Below are 21,868 nucleotides of genomic sequence, written 5' to 3'. Positions count from 1 at the left end.
TTGTATGGCCTCGAACAAGTGCCTTCCTTTGATTGGGTGTAACCCTGGTTAAGCCTAATGTAACGTCCCAAATTAATTAACTAGTCATTAACTTGGGGTGTCACAATAAACAAAAATCGAGATTAAAGCAGTGGAAATTTAATTTTTTCTTTGAAACTATCAACATTAATCATTATAACCAAAACATCTATTAAATAACCACTATTCACTTGGACAGCTGTTTGGTTAGCTCCGTTAGTAATTAGTTTTTCTGAGTTTCTTATTTTTTCTCTCCTTCTAACTAGGCGCTCTCTTTTTATACTCCCTATGTAATATGGTTGTGCCCTTTTGCGCTTTTGATATATACAACATTACTTATCAAAAAAAAAAAATTAATTACCAGATTAATTGTAGTCATTACATTATATTTATCACCGCCACCAAGTAGATTTAAGCTATATCTTACTACACGAAATCATCTTAAATCATTAAGTTTGTAACTTCACTTGGAGGCACTAATTACCATAAGTGGTCTATCGGCTTTCATAATAAGTCCTCAAGTGATAGTCAAAGGGGAAACTACCGGAACTAAAGCCAGTTGAGACTGATTTGTGTGAAGGTTGCATCCTAGGGAAGCAGACGAAGGTCAGTTTTGTGAAAGTTGGCAAAGTACTTTAACCTAAGAAGTTGGAGTTGGTACACACAGATCTGTGGGGTCCCTCTCTAGTGACATCTCTTGGAGGCTCGCGGTACTACATTACATTCATTTATGACTCAAGCAGGAAGGTATGAGTTTACTTCTTAAAGCTTAAATCTGATGTATTTTAAGTTTTTAAGAAGTGGAAGGTCATGGTAGAAATAGAAACTGGTTTGAGATTGAAGTGCCTAAGACCAGACAATGGGGGAGAATACGAAGATGGGGGTTTCAAACCATTTTGTGTGGTAAATGGGATCAGGATGGAGAAAACTATCCTGAGAACACCATAGTAGAATGGCGTGACTGAGTGCATGAACAGGACCCTCAATGAACGTGCAAGAAGTATGAGGTTGCATGCTGGGTTGCCAAAAACCTTCTAGGCGGATGCAGTAAACACTACTGCTTACTTGATAAACAAAGGACCATGAGTTCCTCTGGGCCAAAGACTACTTGAAGAAGTCTGGAGTAGACATGAGGTAAATCTTTATCACTTGAAAGTTTTTGGTTGTGTTTTGTATGTTTACATTGAATATGATGCTCGTAGCAAGCTAGATGCTAAGTCTAAAACATGCTATTTCATTGGCTATGGGGATAAGGCATTCGGGTATAGGTTTTGGGATGAATAAAACCGGAAGTTCACTAGAAGTAAGAATGTTACTTTTAATGAGATGGTTGTGTATAAGAATGACTCAAGTGAAGGACTAGTAAGTACAAAGTCAGAGGCTAAGAAGCCTGAATTCATCAATCTAGAAGAGATTCCTAGAAGTGCAGCTCAGAGAAGGAATTCTGAAGTGGATGAGAACCCAAAAACTGAGGGAGGTCCAGAAGTTGAAGAAATAGCATATAAACATATTGAACATAGTATACCGACAATGGCTGTCCGAAGGTCGTCTAGAAGCAGCAGACCTCTACAACATTATTCACCATCATTGTTCTATATTCTGTTGACTAATGGCGGTGAGCCAGAGACTTATGATGAAGCCTTGCAGTTTGAAGATTCAACCAAGTGGGAGTTAGCCATGAAGCATGAGATGGACTCATTGATGACTAAATAGAAGTGGGAGTTGACTAAACTCTAGCAGGAAAGAAGGCTTTAAATAACAAGTGTACAGGATAAAAGGTGAGAATCATGGTAGCAAGCGCTATAAGGCTCGGCTGGTCGTGAAGGGATTCCAGTAAAACAATGGTGTTGATTATACCGATATATTCTCCCCGGTAGTAAATATGACAACCATCAAAATGGTACTAGCGATTATGGCAACTGAAAATCTAAATCTTGAGTAGTTAGATGTGAAGACGCGTTCTTTCATGGTGATTTGGAGGAAAAGATTTACATGCATCAACCATAGGGATTCATAGTGCATGGGAAGGAGAGTATGATATGCAAACTGAAGAAGAGCTTGTATGGCCTGAAACAAGCTCCAAGACAATGGTATAAGAAGTTTTATAGTTTCATGTGTAGTACCGGGTTCACGGGGTGTATTGCTGACCATTGCTGTTATGTGAAGAGTTTTGACAACTCTTATATCATTTTATTGTTGTATGTGGATGATATGCTTATGGCAAGTTCCAGTATGGAGATTAACTATCTTAAGAAGCAGTTGTCAGAGCGTTTTGCAATGAAGGATTTGTGAGCTGTAAAACAAATCCTAGGTATGAGAATCAATAGGGACAGGGCCAAACGTACTCTTATGTTTCACAATCAGACTATGTGTAAAAGGTCCTCAACAGGTTAGCATGTCAAAAGCTAAACTAGTAAACACACCCTTGGGCTGTCATTTTAGACTAACCAAGGGACAATCACCGAAGACGGTGGTGGAGAAGGCCTACATGAGAAAGGTACCATATGCCTCATCTATCAGCAATCTAATGTATGCTATGGTCTATACAAGACCAGATATTGCCCATGCAGTTGGAGTTATAAGTAGATACATGAGTAATCCGGGGAAGCAACACTGGGAAGCAGTTAAGTGGATCCTGAGATATTTGAGAGGTTCGTCAGATACATCCCTTTGCTTCATTGCAGCAGGTTTACAGTTGCAGGGTTACATGAATGCCAATTTAGGAGGGATTTTGATTGCAAAAAAAGTACTATAAGGTTTGTGTATACTCTTGGTGATACAGGGATTTGTTGGGTCTCAAAGTTGTAGAAGATTGTTGCTCTTTCCACAATGGAAGTTGAATATGTAGCCGTGACTGAAGCTGGAAAGGATATGGTTTGGCTATAGGGATTCTTGGATAAGTTGGGTAAGAAGAATGAAAAGGGAGTTCTACACAGCGATAGTTAGAACGCCATTTTTCTTGCGAAAAATCCGGCGTATCATTTGAGTACGAAGCATATCCAGTTGAGGTATCATTTTATTCGTTCTCTTCTCGAAGATAAACTGTTGACACTCGAGAAGATTAGTGGAAGAAAGAATCTGGCAGACATGTTGACAAAATTAGTGACAGTTGAGAAACTAAAGTTGTGCTCAGCTTCAGTTGGTCTTCGGGCTTGAGGATAGGTGGACGAGTTGCAGTAGTGGCAATAATGGTTTGGAGGCATGTGGAGGATGATGTTAGCTTTCAAACCAGTCTCCCAAGTGGGAGATTGTTATGCTATATGGAGCCTAGGTCCTATTCTAGCCATAATGACTCATTATAACTCATTATGTTGTCTCTTGACACACATGGAAGAAATCTTTGTGGAGTAAAGCATGGAAGAAAACATGGTGGTTTTCTTTTGCATGTTTTCCTCCTTAAATCAAGGAGGATGTTGGACTTCATATGGCTATAAATATATGGATTTCAAGCCTTGAATTATCCAAGTGAGTGATAGAAAATACCATTCCAAGTGTAGAGAGATACTTCTCTTGTAAGAAGAGTGAGATAAGCCTCCTTGTAATTTTCCTTTCAAGTATAGTGAAATCTCTGTAACTCGGTGGACGTACCTCACATTAAGGGAACCACATAAATCTTGTGTTTGTGATTGCTTGTTTGTTTCTTTTATTTAGCATCTCATGGTATTTTCACAAAGTGGAAATAGTGGATTTTCGCAACAAGGTTGAAGGACACATATCATGCAACACAAAAGCAAACCATCCAATGCACACAAAAAGAACATAAGCTAATTATCTAACCAAGGTGAGGCACAACCAATGACTGTGCTTGTGTGTTACCAACAATCAATCTTAGGTAAACTCTACCTATCAGACATTCCTCACCAACACTCAAAACTCCTCAATCTAAGAATGAATGCACATGATATGCAATGCATGATGAAAGCCTATAAGAACATAAATGTCAAAGCATTAAAACCAAGTTTGATGCAATTTTGGAAAATAAGCCAAACTCAAGCAATAACATACGCACATGAATTCCACCAAGTAATCACACCTCACATGAATTTCAAAGCAACCAAAAATATGTTTATGAACGTTTGAAAGCCTTAACCAAAAAGCACATAATCATGCTTTATCAATGTCTATAATTGATCACACAACTTAATGGAGCAATATAGCGGTGGCCATTTTCATGCTTTATCAATGTCTATAATTGATCCTCAGTTTTCAAAACCCTCTCAACCCTAGCGGTGGCGCTGGAAGCGTTGCGCGCAAGGGTCCGACGATTTTGGCATGGAACGTGGCTTCTCCTTTGAAGCAAAATCCTGTTGCTTATCGGCAAAGGATAGGTGTCCTGACCTTTGTTTGGAGGAAAGGAGAAAAGGATTTATGGGGTTTATTTTTGCGAGCAATGAATGTTCCTCTTGGTTGGTGGAAACGGTGGAAGCGGCGAGTCAGTCTCAGGTAAAGGAAGACATCGCCAAGTCTTACCGTGAGAGAGAAAAGGTCACGATGGTTCATGGGGGAGATAATAAGGCAGGAAGGTTCCTGGAGATGTCCGTTTTGGCCGAGGGTGGTCGTAAGGGAGTCATCTGGCTCCCGGAGGGTCGTTATGGGCAGGGATGGCGGCGTTTTGTGGGAGATCTTCGGAAGTTGGTGGCGGTACAGGTTAAGAAGACTGGATTGTTGGAATCTGTGGTCCAAAATGTGGAGGGGAACATGTTGGGTGCTTCTTCTTAAGGGGTTAATCCTGGGCGGTCGTTCGCGAAAGTGCTTCGCACGAGTTCCAGTATCAAGGAGAAAGCTGCTAGGTTGAAATTTCTTTCCTCAAGCTTTCTCGACCTGTTTCCATTGTGTCGAGTTGCTCTGAGTCAGTGTCTGATGGAGAAGGGATGCAATATGCAGTGGATTGCTATGCGATGGAATCTCTATCCAGCTCCCTAGCGGCGGCTGTTGCGACTTGGAGTCCGAAGAAGAAGAAGGGCTCTTTCGGTAATCAAAGGATGAAGCGGCTTCTAGGGCAAGTTCAATCTGAGTTGGATCGGGTCATCCGGATTTGGATCGGGGTTCGGTCCCGGATAAAGGTTCGACTTCTGTCTGGGTCGACAATTTGAAGGCCGTTTTTGATATGGGTGAGGCTCCTCTTGTTTGTTCGGGTCCAAATCAAGGCTCTAGTTACGGTTTGGTTACAGCTTCGTCTATGGGGCTAGAGCATCCGAACATCTCCTCTATCACGACTTGTAAGCCGGAATTGTCTGGGATAGTTTGCATGACGTTCGGTGACTTCTTTGATGCATCTGGGTCATCGGTGTTGGTGCTTCCTGGGTCAGCGGTGGTTCCTAATACTGAGTTGCTGGCTGTGGGTTCCAATACTGATGATCCTACTGCTTCGGATCTGCTTCTGGATCAGTTTCCGAAGGTGGGTTCTTGGTTGCTTGCCGGTGCAAATCCTTCCTCAGAGCATGTTTCTCCATCTTCTTTGTGTACGACTTTTTTGTATAAGTCGGGATCTTGTCTCACCGGAGGTGAGGCTGAGTTGGATGGGTTTGTTCTCGATTCCAGTTTGCAACTGTCCAAATCCCAAAAATGGTAGATTGAGTGGATGAGAGAAAAGTTAATGGACAACGAAGAGTTAAAGGACGATGATCGTTTGCAACTCTTGAAGAACATGGAAGAGGATTTTCGCTGGAAAATTAGGTAGCACATGAGGAAGGACTGTTGGACGGCAATGAAGAGGAGGATCGAAAGGTTGAGCGGCTAAATGAGGTGAAAGAGGACCTTAGTATTTTGATCGCATGGCCTGGGACTAGTGTTGTGCAAATATCTACCTAAATTAATAGGTAAATAATTGTACGTCTTACTCGCAAGTGCACAAGATCAAACGATAGTATAGTAGGCAAATACGAGATCATTCCCACGAGAATTGGTAAATTATGTTTAGAAGTAATTTCCTATTTAATTAAACATATAAAATTTAATATTCATGATTGAATTTAATATAAAGAAATAAAATAAAAGATAAAGTAAAACTAAAAAGGATTAGGGTTTTGATATCCACCATTAATTAGACTAATTAAAATAGCAATATGCCAATGCGCTAATCATACTGGTATATTTAATGTTTGTCAATCTAAGGGTATGTGTGTCTACTCCTTAAGCTATTGATCTCCCTAAGCAACAAATTAGGCATGGGTGTTTACTCTAATTCTTTTATTTCTTAAGGGATTTAACATAGGTGTATACTAAGTTGTTCTTTAAGAAAGTATAAATCTGTAGAAATCGACAAACAAATGAGACCTAGGGCATGGGTGTCTACTCCCGGTTCCCCATGTTGATTAACCCAAGAACTCGATGTGAATTTTTTTTTGTTACTCTTATTAAACCTAGGACTCAATCATTCAAATTGATTTAATTAACTAGTCCATACTACATGCATATGTTGGTCAGACAAACACATATGAAGAATTCAAGATAACAGAAATTAATCAAGTTAAATACACAAAAATATAATTGTAGCAAAGGCGCCAATATTGAAATCATAAATAGACATGATTAGGGCTTCAATCTTGCCCTAAGTAAAATATAAACTACATAAGAAAAATAAAAGGTGGAAGAGAAAAAAAACCAAAACTCCTCTTGATCTAGCCTTCAGTTTCTCTCCAGAGCTTGTGTCTCTTTCTCCTCACTTTTTCCTAGAAGCAAAGAGGTCTATTTTTAGGCCTTTAGAAGTCCTTGTTACACTAGTAAACCTAAAAAATTCGTAGGGTTTAGTCCTATTACAAGTGGGATTTGGAATACCCTAATATGGAAGGAAAAGGCATTATGGCCGCAGCTCATTGTTCTCCAGCGCACGGGTGCGATCGATTGCAGCCCATGTGTGCTTGATCACAAGACTCCGATCGATCGTATGTGTTAAGCGCTCGATCGCAGGTGCGAGAGACTGTTGCTTGCGCGCACGAGCGCACGCCTTGCGCTCGTCTAGTTCTCCTGCTTGTAGTGCGCTCGATCGCAGATCTCCTGCGATCGATCGCACTATCAGAGACTTCAACTTTTTCCAAATTTACTCTTTAAGCTCAATACTTTCAGGTTTTCTTCCTTTTCTTCCAAATGCCTACAAAGACACAAAAAAATACAGAAAAGGAATAAAATGACATAAGCTAACAACACTAAGGAATTAACACATATAAGTTTAAGGGCTAAAATATGAATATTTTGACACTTAACAATTAGGAGCAAGACTATTATGATGGGCAATATTGTGTTGTAGCAATATTGTTGATGGGTTTGTCTCTGTGCTTTGGGGGTTTTTTTGGGATGCTCTTCTGAGCATAGGGTTGGTTCTTGGTTGATTTTTGGGTTTATGTTGGGTTTTTGTTTTGGGCATGGTTCCCTTGTATACTTATTGTTAACTGGCGCTTGCGCTTTTTGATATATATATATATATATATATATAATTGAAACTAAGATGATTTGGACCCAAATTCAAATAAAGAACTCTTTTGAGGCATTTTGTCGAACACCATTGAGCATCCCAAATGACAAGCCAAGCAATATCATGCAATAATGTGCAAACCATCCTAAATACATGTTATTATAAGCTGAAACAATCAATTCTAATTCACTCAAAATATCAAACATGTATTAACAAGTCAAATCCATGTTTCTGCTTTCATACTTCCAGTGTACGTAGAGGTACCTTACGCTTTTAATAAAACATGACTATTACTTGCCAAAAGAAAAACAAGTCAAATCCATCGTAATGGTCATGGGCTTACTATTAAAAATACTAGCCCTATGGTGAAAGAAATTTACTTTTTTTGTTTGGCCTTGAATTTAATGGTTATTTGTGACGGGCATACAATGGAAGGATGAGTCATCAATACACCTTTTCTAGTAGCGTGAGCTACCTAAGGTCGTACTCGGTGGGGTTACTAGTATATGACGGTATGCAGTAATATCCAGGGCATCTGTATTGTATTACAAGGCCCACGGGACAACACCAACCTAAGTGGGATGGGGTTAAGGGTCTGAATAAACTATATGGAGTTGAACTATAACTTGTTTCTCTTGATTATCATATACTATATTTATATTGTATGCTCATGTTATTTGATATTTAAACTGAGAAGCTTATTTTATTCCTGCTTGTGATTTATAGACGTTTGTTAACAACTGAGTTCACTGCATAAATAATGTTTCATTCAAGTATATTATTACTCACTAAGTTGTAGACTTGCGCTTGTTGCTTTCCACCTGTAAAACATGCATTATTTTATAATTGAGTTGTTTAAGAAGGACGGATCCTACGAGGTGTTTTATCCGTCTGGAGGACATAATTAGTGTTAAATATATTGTTAAATATATTGGAGAGCAGAAGGAGAGAAAGAGAAGATAGAGCAGAAGCATACAAGGACTATATTGTATTGAGTAGTATATTCTCTTCTATATTATGATATGTTTACATAGCTCTATTTATAGAGAAAGAAGAAGTAGTGGGCAAGAAACTCTTGACTAATCCCCCTAGAATATGTAAGGAAACATAATAAAGTAGAATAATATCAAATATTCTAACATCTCCCCTCAAACTCAAGGTGTAAGCTTGAGTTTGGGAAAAAGAAAGGGAAATCATGATTTTTTTTGTCGCCGAAAAAGTCGCCGGAGTGGCTGCCAACAGTGGCTGTTGGTGGTAGCTAGGTTGTGAATGATTTGAGCCATGCACTTGGGCTAGAGAATTATTGGATTGAACTTGATGGGCTGAATTGGTAGGCCCATATTACAACTGGGTTGACCGGTTTCTAGTAAACCGGGTTGGACTGGATCCGGGTGAATTGATTCAGTTGGCCTAATCGGCTGAACCAAGAGAAGGAACCGGATCTAACCCGTAGTGTCGGGTTGACGGGCGGGGCCTAATGGGCCTGAGCCATATGGATTGGTTAGAACAAATATTGGGCCGGTCCGGGTTGTGAAACCGAATTGGAATAAGACTTGCTTGATCAAGTTGATGGATTGGATTGGCAGATCCGTGGCGGCGGGTTGAGCTCAAAGATGGGTCGGTTAAGTGGGCCAAGTTGGCCGAACCCGTGGACCAGTTGAAGATGGCGTGACCTAAAAAAAATAAGTGCCCCAGGTCTAACCCGCTGGACCGGGTCGACGGTTTTGGACCAGGTTGACACGCGTGAGGCGTGTTGCAGGAGCTATCGGCACGTGCTGGCATGTGGCACGTGTCAGAGACACGCCGAAACAAGAACTGGCGTGTGAGCGCGTGGGGACATGCTGTCGGAGCTTGCCGGTGCGTGTACTGATCCTTCGGTACTAGGAATAGCCGACAGCTTCTCTAGGAGGCGCGTGGGAGCGCGTGCAACACCGAAATAGGCTGAAATTGCACAAATCCACCATCTGGGGTTGTGAAACAACTTTTGGTGGTTGTTTGGCCGAAAGGAGTCACGGTGGCGGCGCGTGGAGATACTGTCGGTGGGCGCGTGGCGGCGCGTGGGGTGCCGTTGGCGGCTGATCTTCCATATTTCGGCAGATCTATACCTTGCAAGCTTGATTCTGGGATTACTTTTCCAGATGAGGCTGCAGTGAAGGCGTGGAAGAGATTTATAGCAGCTTTAGAGGCTTGAGGCGGCATTCGGACGGCCAGAACAGAGGTCGTCTGAGGGAGCGCCAGGAAATGTCAATGACATTTTTTGAGGCCACAAGAAAGTGGCTCTAATAGCATGTTAAATATATTATTGAGCAAAAGGAGAGAGAGAAGGGAGAGAGCAGAAGTATATAAAGACGACATTGTATTGAGTAGTACATTATCTTCTATATAATGATATGTTTACATAGTTCTCTATTTATAGAGAGAATAAATAGTGGGCAAGAAACCCTAGACTAAACCCTAGAATATGTAAGGAAACATAATAAAGTAGAATAATATCAAATATTTTTGCAGAATCATCTTTGAGGAGTTAGATCTTGTGTGGTTGAAGAACATGTGGGATGGCAGTGATGATATGTGCCATGACATGATCGAGATTATCACGTAGTTTACCACCTAAAAGTTAGGCCTTGATGTTTGTTGGTTAAGCTTTATTATGACTTAGATTTTATCTTGGTTATCTTTTGTATTTCGATGTTTTAGTGCTTTCAGCCTTAGTTTGTAATATTTAACGTTGGCACTTTGATGACTGGTCTTATACCGAAACATTAGATGTATATTTATTATGTCATCATTTGATGCTTTAGTCTAAGTTTGGTGATTATCTATTGGCTATCTTGTTTGTTTTCACGTGAAGTCTTCCGCTGCATACACTCTCTTTTACTATGAGAGTTAAATGTCCCCTTGTGTTTCCATTTGGTTCAAATGGGAATGAGTTTGTGGGATTAATTACCCGTTAATTTTCCTCAAAGCGTTACAAGCAGCCTCATCATTAGATGGACCCTCGTCAGAGAACTCAATCACTTTCTATCCCTTGGAGGATTATAAATGTAGTTAATTCTAAACAGAAATTCCTTATCACTTATTGAAAAAATGATTCTAGTCATGGGAATATGAACAAACTACAAATTAGTATAACAAATATATTTTTAGATAGGTAACAAATTAGTATAACAAATATATTGTTAATTATGTATTGTTTATAGCTTTTTAATGTGTATATGTGAGAAAATTTAGTTTTTCCTGTTGCAGTGCTTTCTCGATTGCGCCATTGGGTTTCAAAACTACTCGACTTCTTCGGTATACTATTCCTTAATTTAGTTTTTGAAACCTCCTATTATTCATTTTGTTTTATTATTATTATTATTATTATTATTATTATTATTTATAGTTTCATCTAGTTACATAGCTTCGTTTGAACTTCTGACAAAGGAATTGAGCATTTATATAAAATCAAGTTGATCCACGCCCAATGCCATGCGCTTTTGCGTCGCATGTGCGAAGTGATATCAAGTTCAAATATGCAAGAGAGGCAAAAAGGTTGCGTTGATGGAGCCATCTTCTGTGCTATCAAGAATGGGAATTTTGATTTTCTTTTTCATATTGTGAAAGAAAATTCAGATCTTCTGCGGAGATTTGATGGACAATCAAGAAACATATTTTTTCTTGCTGTCTTACATCGCCAAGCCAAACTCTTTAGCCTTATCTATGGGCTTGAATTGAAGAACGTTATGACATCTGATAGCGATATCCACGGTAATGTCATTTTACATATGGCAGGGATGTCAGAAGCTTCCCCTCTGCTTAACCGCATCACAGGTGCAGCTTTGCAAATGCAAAGAGAACTACAGTGGTTTAAGGTGATACTCTCACTCTATATCTCTCATTTTATATTTCTCTAGTATAGTTCCCCTTTTTTGATAAATAACCAGTATACGTGAGAAATTCCTGAGATTCTTGATGCAGCATAACTTAGTGGGCTACAGCGAATCACAACAGTAAGCAACGGATAAATACTTATAAACCTTGATTATATCAATGATCTAAGAAATTTTCTTAACAAAAGCTAGATACTCTCTAGGTTTTGAAGGAAAAAGAAGAATAAACTCAACTCTGAGTAATTCTCATTAATCAAAATCAATAATAAACAACAAATTGCTTTTCTAGAGGCTATAAGCATGTATTTATAGCCCCAAGACTCCTAAACCTAATAAAACATGAAATATATACTCACAAAACCCTAACACTAATAAAATAACAAAATAAAGTCGGTTTAAGTAAATAAAAACGTGAAAATTAACATAAGACTCCAGTGTGCGCTCAAGCGCAGTCACAGGTGCGATCGAGAGCAGTACCAGGGGGTATCCAGCGTGTGCGCACGATCGTAGGATCGAGCGCAGTATCAAAGGGTGTTCGAACGGGATTTGATCTGCATCATTCTCCCCACATTGGAGAGAATTCGTCCTCGAATTCGGCTGATTCTTTCCACGATCCTTCGGATGTCCAGTCAACTCATTCCACTCGCCCCTCCTCAAGATCAAGACAAGGCAACACTCCAAAATAAGCGTGACGCTTCTTATCATCGGAATACCTTGATGGTTGTCAAGAAAGCCCCACACACCACTTGGCAACACTTCAGATTTGCCGTTCTTCCCTCGTTCCTTTTCCCTTCCACGTGCCATGAAAATACTCAAGAATGGGTCAGCCATTGTTTCCCTTGTGAACATATAATTTTCCTCATCCACATAAAACTCACCATAATCATTGTTAGGAGAATTTAGAATATCTTCCATACCAAGGAAATCAACATAATTGTTGTGCAAATTTATTTAACTCACAAGTACACGAATCGATTGTAGTTAATGGATTGCAAGTGCGAGGTCGATCCCACAGAGAATTGTATTTTTGAAAGAGCAATTTATATCTAAACTAATTAAATCCTAATCTAGTTTCAAAAGGGTTTTGATTTTGGTTTTAAAAATTAAAAGACAAATATAAACTAATTAAAATAAACTAAGAGATAAAATACTAATGTTTGAGAATTCACACTCACCGAATCATAACAACATACTTCCATGTTTATCAGTATTAATCTCAAGTTCTCACAATTAAAATCTTAGATATGTTTTACTGTGTTTCAAACAATTAATCAAAGTTATCCCATGTATCCATTCATTGCACAAAACACAAGAGGAATCTAATATCAATTAAATCATCAGATGTATCCGTATATCACAAAAGATATTCAATCTTAATTGAAACACCAAATGTATCCATAGAACAAATCACAAAGGATATCCAATTATTTAGGAAAATAAAATCAAGCAATTAATTATGTGAAATTATCTTAAATCATCAAGTGTATCCTTGAATCACAAAAGATATCCGAGAATCACTCTACACATTGAAAAGAAGTAAAGCAATTGAAATATTAAACCCCATAAAATCAGATAAGTAAAAACTTACTTGAAAGTATTGATGTTCTTCATCGGTGAGGCTTCATCCCCAACCTTAGTTGAAAATTTAGCTCCACATAAAAATAAAACCTAAATCTAGAGAAAACCTAAACTAAAAAGAGAAAAACTGTAGAATGTTGCTCTCTGGAATTGTATATTTTCTTGAATACAAATAGGTCTATTTATAGGCTTAGGGAAGTCCTAGAAGCCCTATTAAACCTAGATAATTCGGAAGTCCGTCTCTCAGTCAAAATAGAAATCTGAAATCAGAATATGATTCGTCCAGATTTATGTTCTTTTATTGTGAGGCGATTTTGGTATAGTAAACATCCGAATTAGGAAAATTATATTTCACAATGAACTGTAGTATTTTGAGTTAGCTTTTTAATGAAACTTGAATCACTTCAATCAGATACTGGAGCAGAAAGTTATGATAAAAGTACTGAGACGTATGTAGAATTCCGAAATTTTATTCAATCTGATCTTTAATCCGATTTATTCTTTTCTTGGATTTGGTTAAACTTAACCACATCATCTAGGTCTTCTCAAAGTATATTTTCTTGCAAACTTTGTATTTTTCCCTTTAAAGCTGTGTTTTTTCTTCAACGACCTACAAAATACTAAAAACACAAAACATTAAATAACGACACAGCTAAGGGATTAACGAATGTAAATAAAGGGATCTAAATATAGAGTATTTGGCACTTATCAATAATCACCATCTTCACTATTAAAATTAGGCACTTCACCTGAAAAAGTCTTCATCAACCTCTTCATAATCGGCGATGTCATCCGTGGGCTCTTCCTCTTCCAATTGGTCATCTTCTTCGAGGTAGAGGTCGCCAAACATGGGAAAAAAACCCAAATTCTTCGTACTCTTCCTCTAGGTCGGTTGCCAAAGGTCCTTAAACTGGATTTTCCTCAATGACATCATCATCATAGGTTGGTGGAGAATCCCAATCTACAAGCCCTTGTGAGGGATCTTCAACATCTTCATGCTCAAACTCTTAATTAAGGATCTCAGATTCTTGGAAGTCCTCATCAATAGGTTCACCTTACCCCTCCACATATAAATTGGGTTGATGGAGTTGAGGTTGGCGAGTAAGGGTCAAATTGGCCCGCCGTGGACTCTCCGCCTGAATCCATGTTTCCCTAAACACCTCTTTTTTGTAGGACTTTTCTATTTTCTTTGTCACAACCATAGACCCTTGTCTCCAATTTTGTGACTGTCGGCCCATGGTATACTTATGGGGGAAGAAAGTGACTCGCATATATTTCAACTTGGCGGGTCGTCCCCCCTTCCTACGGGTTCCCCCACCGACCCAGTGACACACCAACCACACCCCCTCCCTTTCTCCGATCAAAAAGCCCCCTGACCCCTTTATTTGTCTTTCATCCCCCCTGAACAGAATAAGTAAGGCCTCGTTCTTTCTAATTTTTTTTTTAAAAAAAAATAGGGGGCGTCCAAGCCCTACCCTTTTTTTCAACCAGCAGTGAGAAGTCGAGTAGGCTTGCCGATGTCCTAGTGGTAATAGCCTCTCATCATATTGCAGCAGGGACATTGGTAGTTTCTCCCAATTATTGATCTTCAATTTGCCTTGCTGCACCCTACTTTGCTTTAGAAGTTGCCACCATGCAAAACTCTTCCTCAGAATGTGTGTACTACCAAAGAGACTTGTCGTTCATCGGGCACCCCGTTGAATTCAAGAACCTCTTCAATAGCCAACACCCAATCAAAAAAATTTCAGGTTGTAGATCCCCTTGGAATTCCTGAATATTGAGTTTGAACCTACTCACCCGCCGAATGGCATGAGCTTGCGCAAGGTGCTGACGTCCCTGCGTTCGGCGCTTCGCGAACGGGTTTCAAGATCCATTCCCAATGTGACCACACAAGTTGGATATTTGGGTAGTGAGGTCTCCAATTTGATCCCTCATAGCCCTGAATCGATCCCCCATGTGTTACCAACGTTCATCAATAAATTTGCCTTCCGCCTCCGTGAACTGCGGTCTTGGTTGGCGACGACAACCGTTCGGCCCACCACCCATGTGCCATAAACGAATTGCCGATTGCTCCTTACGTGTTGCCTCCGTGCACACATGCACCTCGTTCATATCTGCACAATGGTCACTCATCCTCATTCATGGAAAGTAATTGAGCTCTGATACCAATTGATGCAGCGTAACTTAGTGGGCTGCAATGAATCACAACAATAAGTAGCGGATAAATACTTCTAAATCTTGATTCTATCAATGATCTAAGCAATCTTCTTGACAAAAGCTAGATACTCTCTAGGTTTTGAAGGAAAAAAGAAGAATAAATTCAACTCTGAGTAATTCTCATTAATCAAAATCAATAATAAACAAGGCTACAAGCATGTATTTATAATCCCAAGACTCTTAAACCTAATGAAACACAAAATATAGACTCTCAAAACCCTAATCCTAATAAAATAACGAAATAAAGTCGATTTAAGCAAATAAAAACGTGAAAATTAACATAAGACTCCCGTGTGCACTCAGCGCAATCACAGATGTGATCGAGCGTAGATGGGCACTCGATCGCAAGCATCGAGCGCAGTACTAGGGGGTATCGAGCGTGTGCGCTCGATCGCAGGATCGAGCACAGTACCAGGAAGGTGTTCGAACGGGATCTGATCTGCATCAATTCTAGAATAGAGAGTTGTTATCAAAAACTTTTATTTTTAAAATAAGTTATATTGGGTGGATTGGAGGGTGTAGGCAGCTTTGTTTTGCCAATCGGTGGTTTAAATACTGAATTTGTTTTTTTTTTTTTTTTTTTTTTTTTTTTTAATTAAAAGGCGGAAAAGTTTAAATGCTGATACTTACCCACTCTTGGCTTCTACATCTTTTAGGGCAGAAAAATTGATGAAAAATACATTGAAGAACACACCCAAAATCTTGCAAGAACACTATAAAAATAATGTTAAGATCATAACTCACTAAAAAGAAATCCAGTTAATGGATATAGAGTTCAAAAAACATATCACCACTCAACGAAAATCATTGTAAGATATAGAACCACTACAAAGCTCACCACGTAATAGAGAAATACTTAGAGATATAGAACGAACAAGAAAAACTCGTTCGTAAAAAGCCAAATGCTTAATTTGCTGAATTTTTATTAAACTGATATAATTTTCCGAAACATCAAAGCCAAAATATACCTTTAAATAGGCTACACCATGAAAGCCTATTCTAGTAGTTATACTGGACAATTATATTCTTTGAAATGTAAAGAAAACACAATAAAAATATAATAGAAAACCCTATCATTATTTTTAGTGTTTGTCCAAGTCGTGGTCAACCACCCCATCAATTGCCCCCTTCCCAACGGATCCAAAACTACAGCACACATTCTGTAAAAATATCCAATGGCACCAAATGTAACTAAAGAAAACTTGTGTTTTTTTTTTTAACCAAAACGTTGTACTGTATGTTGAAATTAGACAAAGTGAGATTCACACTATAGTGGAAGTCTGGTAGCCTCTAAGGCTATCGTACTGTTGTCGTCCTTGATTGTTGTGATGATGCTAGACAAGCTGGCACCACACGATTCATTATTTCTGTGGAAAAGGGGAAAGAAAATAAAATAAGGAACAAACTACTTGAAGATGACAAACTACTTCAAAATATTCGCCTTCTCTCTCTAAAGTCTTTTCACTTTAGGGTTAGGGTTTCTGGTGCAAGGGTGGAGTTTGAGGAGAGAAAAAGGTGGTATTTATTGGAGGAGTGGAGTGGCTTGGTCTAAAAAAGTGGATAATAAGTTAAAATTACTTTTCAGACTAGCATCGAACATTTTGTACTATACTTGAACGTTCGATATACTATTATATAATGGTTCTAGGTTTGCATGTTGAACGTTTGGTCAATACTCAATGATTCTAAGGTTCGTCATCAAATGTTCACAATAATGGTTGAGCTCGAACGTTCGGTGGTCTCCCATCAAAAGTTCAGCCTGAAGTTGAGTTTTTGGGCTGTTTTTCAAACATAAATGTTTCCTAAAAAGGGTAACACTTGCATAGTTGTATTTAAAACACTTGTAGTTAATGGAACGTTATGAAATTGTTTTTTTTTTTTTTTTTTTTTAATTAATAAACTCTTTTGAATAAATTGTCATTTTTTAGCTGCTGCGGGAAAATACTTTTCATACTAACGTAACAATTGAAAATATTTCCAATATTTTTTGAAGGCCTCAACCAAAAATAAAAAATAATAAAATAATGATTTTTCTCAAAAAAAAAAAAAAAATCACCTAATTTTTTTTTTTAAAAAAAAATTATTTTACTTCTAAACAAATGCAACATAAATTTTCTCATGTCCACCAAACCCCAGAGAGTGCATAAAACATTTTGGAGAAAATATTTTACCTTAAAATAAACCTAGTCTAAGAACAGAACAAACAAATAAACAAAAAGTTAAATAAATCAAATGAGATAAAGTTGAAAAAAATAGTAACCTGAGATTGTTTGTGGTAAATCCTGTCTATGAATTTTGATACCATGTGCTGGGTTGGAAGGCCTTCTTTCAACTCAGTCTATAAAAATGACGTGTTTTTTTTTTTTTTTTTTTTTTTTTTTTTCAATAGCATGTGAAAAGTACATATTTTTTAATAGAAATTATTTCAACTTTGTTCCTACTATTAAAAACTTATGTGATTTTTACATGCTCAAGGACACGTCATTTTTATAGACTGCATTAAAAGAAATTATTCCAATCTAATTTGGAGGAAAATTATATTATGTAGTAAATGGTTGAGGTGGTATGAGCATTGAGAAATTCAAGCCTTTTCCTCTTCTTATATTTAGTTGGAGGTGATGATATTAATACAAATGTGATTTAATATGATTAATCGCATTTTATATTTTGGAAATGTGGGATTTTTTGTTATATTTATATTATAAAAAAAGTGAAAAAGGACCAAATTACCTTATTAACCATGGGTTTTAGTCAAGAATAGGAAAATGTTATTTACTAAAGTAGATGGGAAAAAGAAATAAGAATAACTTTTTTAAGGACCTTGTATAAATTAATCATGCATTTTGTGCCTTTCAATAGAAAATGGACAAGTTAGTGTATCATATCAAATGAGACTACCCCAAAAATACCAGACCTGTTACCTATTCCCTGTCACCGTATCAATCGAAAACTGACTGTCATTTTCTTTGAAGAATCAAATTTTGGAGGAATTCCAGATCTGTCCGCGATTTCTTGATGATTTGGTGGCCGGAATCCGGCTTTGGATTTTTTAATAGTTTCAGTAGTATATTATATTAGTAGTGATACTATATTCATATTGGATAATTCTTTTAATAATAATATCTTAGTTACTAGGCATTATTTAGTTGCCTGCTAAATGGGGTGGGACAAAAATTAGTGGAAGTTTCATAATTCAAAGCTAGGTTTATTATTATTTTACATCTAAGGGACAAGCAAATGTACTCTCTGCTGACAAAACTACGCCTTTCTTTCTAATATTTTGTTTAAATGCAGGAGGTGGAGAGCATTGTCCATCCTAAAGTTAGGAAAGCTTTGAACAAAGATGGTTTGAGTCCCCGTGAATTGTTTACAAGGAATCATAAGGACATGATGAAAGAAGGAGAACAATGGATGAAGGGTACAGCAACTTCTTGTACAGTTGTAGCTGCTCTCATTGTTACCATTATGTTTACAGCGGCTTTTACCATTCCAGGTGGCAACAACCAAATTACAGGCTACCCAATATTCTTGGATAAAAAATCGTTTATGGTCTTTATAATATCCGATGCAGCGTCCCTCTTTTCCTCTTCAACTTCAGTCTTGATGTTTCTGGGAATCCTCACATCACGTTATTCAGAAGATGATTTCCTTAAATCCTTGCCTAGAAAGATGTTAATAGGCCTTTCCGCCCTTTTTATCTCTATCGCAACCATGATGATAGCCTTTTCTGCTACTCTTTTAATTATGCTACATAGACAGCCATGGCTTGTCATTGCTGTCATTTGTTTTGCCATTGTTCCAGTTGCCGTATTCATATTGATGCAATTCTCCCTTCTAGTTGACATGTCTAATTCAACTTTCGGATCAGGCATCTTCGACAGGAAAATGAAGCGATGGGTATAATTAAGCTATCCACCCGGCCGGCTATTTGATGTATTAGTGTTTAGTAAATAATTGGCGTTCTAGTCGGAATTGATGATTAACTGTTCTTTTCTCTCTTTTTTTTTCTTTTTTTTTTTTTTCTTTCTTTCTTTCTCCTGGACAGATGACTAATAAATTTTCATTTGATTTATGCTGCATAGTTTGTGATTCCTCCCGGTTTTAGAGCAATTATCATTTCATCAAATACATCATTGATCAATTCTATGTTGTACTCGATATATATTTTTTTTTTTTAAAAAAAAAAAACAAAAAAAAGAAAAACAAATTGTCTGTAACACGTCTCTCTAATTTTTGTATGGAATTGTTGTAATTTGGTTGTTGAGAGGTGTTAATGGAATTGTATGAATGAAATTGCTATAGGTGAATGATTCTAGATAGTCGATCTCCAAAGAAGAAAGAATTATATATTTGTTGTCGATAAATTACAGGTGGACTTCACTCCCTCAATCTCTAGATGGAAGAAATGGGGCAATTAAAAGAAAATAAATCAAATTACTCTCATGATCTTCTCCACATAAAAATTTTATACTCACGTGATTATTAATAAGATATACATAGTAAAACCTAATTATATATTCTTGATGAGTGATTTGAGAGACTAGATTTTTCTCTATTTATAGGCTCATTATGCTAGGTTGATAAATAACCAATGTGTGATAAGTGGTAGTTCTAATTCAATTAGGATTAGAATGAGCAAAACCTAGCTCCACTAGGAGGGGTTGTAGGCTAAAGTTGAAAAACCCTAGCCTCCACCTCCTAATGCTACCAACCCATGGACTAGGGAAGCCAGGGAATTCTTTCCCTAGTCCATGCATCCACGTAGGGTCATGGGCTTGGTTTTTATCTCAAGTCTTTTTTAAGAAATTTTCATTGGCCTTCTACGTCTACCTTGCCCCCTGGGCCCTTGGCTTTTGGGTTTTATCTCAGGCTCAATTCTCTATACAATATCACTTTAGCCCATATTTTAAATAAATCAAACAACCAGCCCAATAAACAAGAAAACTTAACTTCGGTGAAATTACATGAGCTTGGTCATAGACATAAATGGAAAAATAATTATTAGCTTAAATATGTATGTGATCATGTCTACACTGACATTCGTCACACAATAATATTTTAATAACAGTTAATTTCACTAAATAATTGTGATTGTACTCTAATCAATATTTTTTAGGAGAAAATATATTTTACCCCCATAAAGTATCCACCCCATTTTCATTTTGATGTCCAATGTTTAAAAAGTGACACTTGACTACCACAAAGTTTCAGACGTTAACAAAAAAGCACATTCATTTATTTTGGCCGTCACTTTGGACGGAAACTAAGTCACGTGTGTGGCACTTGACACTTTTCAACCAAAAAGTTTAAAAATGTCCTCAGGGGATAAAATATAAACATAAATTACTTCAGGGAGGTAAAGTATAAACATAAAAAAATAAAAAAAAAAAAAAAAATAAGAACTTAAAAAAAAAAAAAAAAAAACAAAAACAAAAACAAAAAAAAAAAACAAAAAACTTTGGTTAATTACCTTTTTAGTACTAAAGTTCTCCTTCTTTTTTTTTCTCACCTCGATTACAAATCGTATAACAAATAGTACATGACTTATAGGAAAAAGACCAACTTAGTACTTCTGTCACATTCTGCTAGCCCAAACTAATGGACCGCCATGTGTCACCCCCGAAAAATGCCACATGTCCTAAAAATATTTGGCGCCACGTGCTAAAAAAAATGCCAATTTGGCACCACTTGTCCTAAAAAATTAAAAAAAAATTAAAAAAAATCATAAAAGATAAACCCTAAAAGAATTTAAAAAATTATCGGATGGCCAGGCCACCCCATTTTGGCATTTGGGGGTGGTTTCAGCCACCCCGAACCTTCCATAGGGGTGGCTCAGCCAGTTATTAAACCAATTTTTTTAAGGACATGTGGCATTTTTTGGGGGTGACACATGGCAGTCCATTAGTTTGGCCTAACAGAATGTGACAGAGGTACCAAGTTGGTCTTTTCCCATATATCAGATACGAGATCATTCCCATGAAAATTGTTAATTTTGTTTAGAATTTATTTTCTAAATTAAAATATCAAATTTGTCACGAAATTGATATTGATATATTGAAAAGAAATATAGATAAATAAAAGCGTTAGAGTTTTGATATCCACCACTAATCAGACTAATTAAGATAACAATATGTCAATTCGCCAATCATACCGGTATATTTAATGTTTGCCAACCTAAGTGCATTGTTGTCTACTCCTTACGCTATTGACCTCCCTAAGCAACGAAATAGGCATGGGTGTTTACTCTAATTCTATTCTTTCTTAAAGGATTTAGCATAGGTGTCTACTAAGTTGATATTTAAGAAAGCATAAATCTCTGGAAATCGACACACACATGAGGCCTAGGGCATGGGTGTCTACTCCCGGTTTCCCATGTTGATTATCCTAAGAATCCGCAAAGATATCTTTTGTCATTATATTAAGTGTTGTGCCAAATACCGACCTAAATTAATAGGCAAATACTTGGTACGTTTTACTCGCAAGTGCACAAGATCAAATGATAGTATAACTGGCAAATATGAGATCATTCCCACGAGGATTGGTAAATTATGTTTAGAAGTAATTTCCTATTTAATTAAACATATAAAATTCAATTGTCACGATTGAATTTAATATAAAGAAATAAAATAAAAGATAAACTAAAACTAAAAAGGATTAGGGTTTTGATATCCACCACTAATCAGACTAATTAAGATAACAATATGCCAATGCGTCAATTATACCGGTATATTTAATGTTTGCCAACCTAAGGGTATGGGTGTCTACTCCTTAA

General features: G+C 37.3%; 1 protein-coding gene across 1 annotated transcript in view; it reads left to right on the top strand.

Annotated features, from left to right (window-relative positions):
* The window catches only part of LOC148587361 (uncharacterized), a 29,396-nt gene extending 10,397 nt beyond the window's left edge, over nucleotides 1–18,999 (top strand). The window contains exons 5-7 of the mRNA XM_088512560.1: nucleotides 10,661–10,723; nucleotides 10,856–11,283; nucleotides 18,391–18,999. Of these exons, the coding sequence (XP_088368686.1) occupies nucleotides 10,661–10,723; nucleotides 10,856–11,283; nucleotides 18,391–18,999 (1,100 nt within the window). The remainder of the gene's footprint in view (nucleotides 1–10,660; nucleotides 10,724–10,855; nucleotides 11,284–18,390) is intronic.
* Nucleotides 19,000–21,868: the final 2,869 nt, after the last annotated feature.

The sequence above is a fragment of the Corylus avellana genome, chromosome 2 (assembly GCF_965113065.1).
Source record: "Corylus avellana chromosome 2, dhCorAvel1.hap1.2, whole genome shotgun sequence".
In the NCBI taxonomy this organism is placed as follows: domain Eukaryota; kingdom Viridiplantae; phylum Streptophyta; class Magnoliopsida; order Fagales; family Betulaceae; genus Corylus; species Corylus avellana.
Note: the sequence above shows the minus strand (reverse complement) of the source record. Positions and strands in the feature narration are given on the sequence as shown.